The sequence below is a fragment of the Poecilia latipinna genome, unplaced genomic scaffold (assembly GCF_001443285.1).
Source record: "Poecilia latipinna isolate Pla-1442-1.1 unplaced genomic scaffold, P_latipinna-1.0 Scaffold305, whole genome shotgun sequence".
In the NCBI taxonomy this organism is placed as follows: Eukaryota; Metazoa; Chordata; class Actinopteri; order Cyprinodontiformes; family Poeciliidae; genus Poecilia; species Poecilia latipinna.
Genome location: NW_015112921.1, coordinates 38,808 through 46,050, shown reverse-complemented (window position 1 = coordinate 46,050; position 7,243 = coordinate 38,808). Strand labels below are relative to the sequence as shown.

At 36.3% G+C, this 7,243-nt stretch overlaps 1 protein-coding gene across 1 annotated transcript in view; it reads right to left on the bottom strand.

Moving 5' to 3' along the window:
• ifngr1 (interferon gamma receptor 1) overlaps nt 1-7,243 on the bottom strand; it is an 18,429-nt gene that overhangs the window by 5,221 nt on the left and 5,965 nt on the right. Inside the window, exons 2-6 of the mRNA NM_001361167.1 lie at nt 3,669-3,792; nt 3,385-3,566; nt 2,268-2,419; nt 892-1,048; nt 209-336 (exon numbers count right to left, since the gene is read on the bottom strand). Of these exons, the coding sequence (NP_001348096.1) occupies nt 209-336; nt 892-1,048; nt 2,268-2,419; nt 3,385-3,566; nt 3,669-3,792 (743 nt within the window). The remainder of the gene's footprint in view (nt 1-208; nt 337-891; nt 1,049-2,267; nt 2,420-3,384; nt 3,567-3,668; nt 3,793-7,243) is intronic.

Here is a 7,243-nt window from a genome sequence, read left to right as displayed (position 1 = left end):
GTTTTTTTCCAATCATTTTTTGCTTTTGGAAATACCAACTTTACCTTTTTTTTTTTTTTTTTTTTTTTTTTTTTTTTTTAGAAATTTTCTAAGATTTATCTCAAATATCAGTTTTTTTGGTGGAAATTTACTCTTTTTCCATCTACAATGGCCCAACAAACTGCAAAGTTTCTCACAAGAAAAGTAAAATGTTTATTCCTCTGGTTACCTGGATTTTTGGCATCGGTATCTTCATGGTCCAGGCCTCCACCTTGCAGATGACGGCTACAGCGACGATGATTACGACGATAAAAATGGACCCCAGTATGACGGCAAGCATTACCAGTCCATCAACTTCTGCACCAGAAATGTAAGCAGACAGTGATCAGGTTGGGGAAAACGCCTTTCTGTTTGAAGATGTCTGGATTTTAAAACATGTCTGTTGCTTATTTTATTTCAGTTGAATCAAGATCAGTTTTTTAGTCAAATTGGTTCCAATAAGTTTTAAATCTGACAATAATTTAGTAATTGATTTTTCTATGGCTTATTCTGATGATTAATTAGATATAAAAAATTAGCCACTTGAGCTTATTTTATATATTTACAAATAAACAACTAATCACTAATCCAAGCTCTAATTAAGGCAAAAGTAAGTCTTTAAGAGATGTTGGAGTTTCAGATTTGATCAATAATATATAGTTTGATATCAGAATCATCTGTATTAGACATATATGTGCACAGTTAGACCAAAATATAAGACTTTTATACGGCGGCCATTTTGAATTAGAAGTAAACGCCGTTTCAAAAGATGAATATCTGTGACGTATCTGTATAAACATGGTGTCTGGAAACCTTTCATGGTATGATCCATGTTTTAATGCAACATTTTCTGCATTTCCAGTAGATACTTACCCGGCTTTTCAGAGCAGTATTTCTTCGTCTCTTTGAACGCTATTTGGCTAACACACTGGTCAAAGCACAGGACGCCCTCTAAGGTGACGCAGTCTTCCGCAGGGAGCGTCACGTCGAGTTTGCAGGTTAAATCTGACACACGGCATGACCCTCTGAACTGAAATCACATAATCATCACAGGTATTAGTGTTTGGTATCCCAAAGTCCTGTTTGGATGCAAACTGAGCTCCAACAAGCTGTAATAATTTGCAAATACAGTCTGCATGACTAAATCTCAACAGGTTCCTCCTCTCCATCCTCTCCATCAACTCTGTTGTCTCAGTCAAATGTAGAGAGATAATTAGGAAAACAAATACATTTTTATGTGATTTAGCCTTTTATCCACAAAAAACTTAATGTCCATAAAAAAATTATTTATAAAAACTCTCAAAAAATCTCAAAGTGGAGATTTGAGCAAACATTTTGTTTGCGTGTATACACGGGAAAACGGGGATTTAGGTTCTTATGCATTATTATCTGCAACAAACAATTCACCACATGCTTCCTTTCATACGATTCCCAATCGATGTTTTATTAACTTTATACTCTAAAATGCTATTTAAAAGCAGTTAAACTTTGAAATCTGCACACAAATGAACCTGCTGATGCCATGTTAAATTACTAACAGGAAGTGGAGGGCGTTAGAAGCAATCTGATTGGCTGACAGGTTTTAACTTTGCTGTTTTGGGTATTGAGGGCAGTCTAGCGCCCCCCATGAGCCCCTGAGCGCACAAATTTGCTCGTGGGCAAATTTGTGCAGGTTTATTTGGGTAAAAGCTTTTCTGAAACCAGTCCCGTGTTTAAAATATGTTTTTAAACAATATGGCCAACATATTTGTTTTCATAAAGACTCGGCTTGGTGTGTGCAAAGCCTTAGACAGCAGCTTTAAAGTCAAACAACAAGAAGGTGCTTTCCAACCTCCTCTGCTGGTTAATCTGTTATCCACCAGCCAAACTCTGCCATTTATGAAGCTCCGCCCCATTAAATGCTGGACTAACAGAAGTTAGTTAAAGGTGGTTGCATATTTAATTCTCTCAAAAGCTTGTGATAACCAACATTTTAAATGAACTATTTTATATTTATATTATCAAAGTGGTGCAGTTTCAGCAGAAATCAGATGCAACACACCAGCAGTGTTTCCTTTTGCGGTGATTACTCTGTGAAACTGATGTAAAATCACTCCAAGCTGAGAAAATCTGAGACAATGACAGATTTTAAACAGAACAGAAATGTTAGCGTCAACTTGTGGATGAGATCAGGATTACAGCCTGGTGTTTTATAGCCATCAGATCTTTTCACTGTAAAAAAATAAAAACAGTTTACAATGGTAGCTTACTTCAGATGGGTAAACCGTGAAATAGAGAGCAGCGTTACTGTTCCGTGTGACAGTTCTCTTCAATTCGTCGTAGAAACGGAGGGGATTTGCAAACTTCACAGAAGCCCCATCTTCAGCCTTGTGGACCTTCACAGGAGGAAGATCTAACAAACCTGAAAGAAGATCATTTAAAGTTTATCTGCCTGACTCCTTTCACCTGAAACCCAAGTCAAGCATCCTGTGAGAGCATCAGGAAGCTGGCTGGAAACCAGTACAAACACCACAGTCCAGCTCCAGTCAAGCTTCAGTGCCAGGCAAACTTATTCATAACCTTCATTTATTCCTCCCACAAAAACGTGTTTGTGTTTTAAACTAACGCAAAGAGGCTCATGGTCAAGAAATACAAGGAAAATAACATGGTTTTAACCCCTTCACCCACAGAAAAACCCGCTGTTCTCATTATACTTTAGTTTTATTTAATTTTAACTTTTTGTTGGGTTTAATTAGTTAAGAGAGTCATTGCTGGTTTTTATTAGTTAAATATGTCTTAGTATTAGTTTAGTTTGTATTAGTTATATTAGTTTTTAAATACTTTGGTTCATTTTTTTCAAAAAGGTTGAAGTATTGTGATTACATCGATTAGGTAATAAATACTCAACAGAAGAAAACGTTTTCAAACAACATATTCAGTTACTGCTGAACAACCATCTGACTGTCGTTTTCTGCCGTCGCCGTTTGTGGACCAGCGAAACGCCGCCAGCAGGAGAACGCAGCTGGTTTCAATATTTACTCAAGAAGCTAAAAATTTAGCCTGAAATGAATATTTAACTTGCTAATTAAACATTTAGTTGGAGTAAAATGTTTACTTTATAAACTAGACTTAGGTAGACTAGTAAAGTACTTTAGTACACTAGTTTAGTTATTAGTTATGATAGTTTACTAGTAGTTCAGTAAACTACTAGTAGTTTACTGAACTACTAGTTCAGTAAACTAGTAGTTCAGTTTACACAATTGTAAATTGTGACCCAAATGACCCAAATTATTGCACTTAATTTTTTGTTTATGCAGTTTTACAAATGGCACCCCATAAAAGTCTGTAGGTGCCGAGTCGCTGAGCATGCTGAATAATTTTACTTACATTTGATATCAACCACCATTAACTGGTTGAAGGAGAAGGACTTTGAATTTACGGCTTCTGACCGATCGCCTCCTTGGACGGCCGTTACAAAAACAACCAGGTAAGACAGGTAGCGTTCCTGAGAGCCCAGCACAAACTGGCTGAGGTCGTACTGGTGCTCCTCTGTGCTCGCTTCAAAAGACCTTCAATCAAAGCAGGAAAACAAGACGATTGTTTAATTTCATTGATTTTGCTCTAAATCAAAGACATGAAGAACGCACCAAGGAGCAGCAGCAGATACTTACCCTACAACTTTAGATCCAGTGACGTTTACCCAGAAAATGGTTTGAGGTTGATGTTTGCTGTAATCCCAGCTAACTGTGATTTTCAGGTTTTCGCATTTCACCGTCACATTTGATGGAGGTGGAACTGCAAAAAAGAAAAGCAAATAAGACTCTGAAAGACAATTCTCTTATCGATTTCTGCTTTTTTGGAGAAAATATAAGTATTTCACATTCTATTCATCCTCTGGTGCATTAAACAGAGTTAGGCAAACCAGAAGTTCAACAATAAGCTCTGGTCAAAGTATTGTAAATAAAACTATTTCCATAATTAAACCAAAACGACTCAGAACTGGCCTAGAAGTCCTCCTCCACACCTGTGGGGGGCGCCACAACAAAAACCACTGAAAGAAACAAAAAGATGAGATGAGAGCAACTTCCTTCTTCACAAAATGTAAACAAAAATGGAGTAGCGTCGGATTTTAGAGGCTGTAGGATTTCTGTTTTATCTTTGATAAAAGACCACAATCCATTTCTCACTCTAGAGTTTAATATTTACCCAGAATGCCTGGCGCTATAGTCTACTTCCTGCTTTTTCAGCAGTCTCCACTCTGCTTCAACCAGACCCAGACTTATGTTTTCAGCCGGAGCAGAGTTCGATTGCAGATTCACAGATTCCCCAAACGATCCAAACAAACTAGAGTTTGATTAAAGCGAACTAAAGCAGGGCTGGTGTGGACACACCCTTAGGAAACACGAGGATGTACCCAAATTCAAAGGCGAAACCCCCACTTATCATTCTGTCATACATGTTCAGATAAAGATCTGCATAGTTGAAACAGGAAAACTTGGAGCCATCAGGGTCATAATTTCCAACAACAAGTCAGACTGCTGCCCAGAGCTATAATAGAGTTTTACGCAACGCAGACAGCAACACTTTGTACTGCATCCAGGATCTGAAAGCCTCGTGGTGACAGATGACAGTAAATGGTTTACTGCTCTTCTGCATTCCAGTTACTGTGTTTTCACTGCCAGAGCAGGAATCCAGCGATTCAGTTAATGAAAAAAAAAACCGATCACAGACCAAATGCAATGCAAAAAACTGAGTTTTATTCAGAAAAACCTCAGTTTATAAAGAGTTTTTAGCTAAAGTGGAAATCATTTTTTATTTCTCCTGTTAGAAAATGACCACAACCGGACAGGAAGCCTGCAGTAATTATAATAAAAAATTTATTTAAAAACAACTGTAGGGCTGAAGAGATTAATTGTGAAGAATCAATTTTTGAAATAATCAACTAACTTAGCTTATTAATCCTTAACTGAACTTTGCAAAAAGAACAACATACTGAGATTTGTAATTAAACCAAAACTATAAAAAGTATATATACACATTTTAAGTTTAAGATTAAAAAGAAAAGTAATTTAAGTAAAAATAAATAAATAAAAATCCTTTAAGCCCCCTTTGCTATCCAATAATCAGTTAATCCAAAAAACAAACAGATCGGTTGTAACTGCATTAATGTTAAGTCGAGCAGAAAGAGCCGAGCTTTTCACATGTTGGTTTGATTTTTTTTCCACTGCGTTAATCATCTATTGGTGAATTTTAACTTTGGTAGTTAATTACTTTTAAAATGTTTAATCTGTGCATGTTTTATGAGCTACTTGGTTAGGCCTGTCATGGTGATCAGAAGTTATTGATATAAACTGATAATGGCGTAACGATAAAAACACTCAAAGATCAATAACAAACAATAAATTATGTTGAATATTTAACACTGGAACTGAAAGATATTTTAAATGTCCAAATAAAGAAAGAGAAACAGAGAACAAATAAAATTAATTGTGAAGTCTAGACAAAATGATTCTTCAAAAAACTGGCTAGTTGAGGAATTTTATGGTCCAGCTTTTGATAAAAAGAGGAAAAAAAGAGAAAAGTGATAAATCAGGCAAATGGAAATTATTGAGCTCCTCAAACTGATGTTTGAGATTTTAATTTCCTTCTGCCTAAATAATTACCAAGTCATTTAACAAAAGTTAAATAATCTTTGCAGGCAAACCAAGATCATTCTCAGTTGTTTCCTGAAAGAGCTTAAAACAGCAACTAAATGTTTTTGACCTTTGCGTTACAAACTGGAGTGTTTATAGTTTTATAATCCTTCAGCTGCAGGTTAAACTCCACAGATCAAATGAGATAAGGAGGTTAAAGAAACTCGCTGGAGACAGAGCAGCAACACCAGGCCTCCTTCGACCGGTTAGTCATGTTCCAAAAGGCTTCGCAGAAATATTAAGACACTCGACAAGGAAGTGGAAAAGGCAGCAGATGACCTCTGAGCAACAATCCTCCAGGAATATACATGAAACTTCAACTTGTACCAACATGTAGTGAGATAACAGCCCACAGCTAAAGAAGAGACATTCAGACATACAGTGACTTGCAAAATGTTTTACACCCCACATTTTACTTAAAAGAGACAAAAATTTTGAGTCATTTTTGTGATCTATAAACACAAATAATTAAGTATTGTTCATACTTTGGATCAGTTTAAGACTCATTTTCATTTGATAAGAGCTGACATTGTATTTTATTGATTGATTGATTAGTGTTTGATGATCTCGGAAAGCACTTTGGTCCATTTACATACATTTGAAACCAGAAGTTTACATACACTCTGTTAAAGACACCTATGCATTTTTTTTACCACACTGACAAACTTTTCCCATTTTAGGTCAATCAAGATTACCAACAGTGGCAAATTTATTACTTTCTTTAAAGCCAGAAGCTTAAATAAGCCTTTAAACAGTTTGATGCCATTTGTTTGGAAGCTTATTCATAACATCTGAGTTAATTAGAGACACACCTGTGGGTGTAATTTAAAGTGCGCCTAAAACACACGGCTTCTTCGTGTAACATCAGTGGAAAGACTAAATAAAGAGAATTGCGGTGTTTCTTTTATAAAGTATGTAAACTTCTGGTTTCAGATGCGACGTTTATAAATAAAACGACTGGAGAAAAGACTTGATGTTTGTGGAGACAGAAACATTAGTTTGAGCGCCGCCCTGCAGGCTGAACTCTTTGTAGACCAACAGGTTTTCTTCCCATCAACCGGCTGAATGAAAACAGCCTGATGCTGCTACCACCAAGCTTTTTTCATTCATTTATCTAACAGACACCAAGTGAGAACATGAAAAAAATGAAAATAAAACAAATCATGCCCCATTGACAAGCAGTTTTACATATTTGATCTCATGATTTCCACCTGCTCTCATATTCATCCTACAAACATTTAAATCTCCACACATGATAAACTCTGAAATTATTCCCACATTGAAATACACTTAGACCTCTCATTCTCTTCCTTAAATGTAAAATTATTCCTAAATTTCATATGTTATACCCATCATGTAAAACATATGAATAAGCTTCTTTTTTACCAGATTTTTAAAGCAGGTTTATATCTGTACTTTGTTTAAACTCATCATTTAATCCAGTCCATAGATCTTCCACACACACTGATATTTATTTCCTGCTAATCTTAAATCATAACCCCCCCCCCCCCCCCGCCCACCCACCCGGTCAGCTGCCTGGTCTTCTCGCCTCG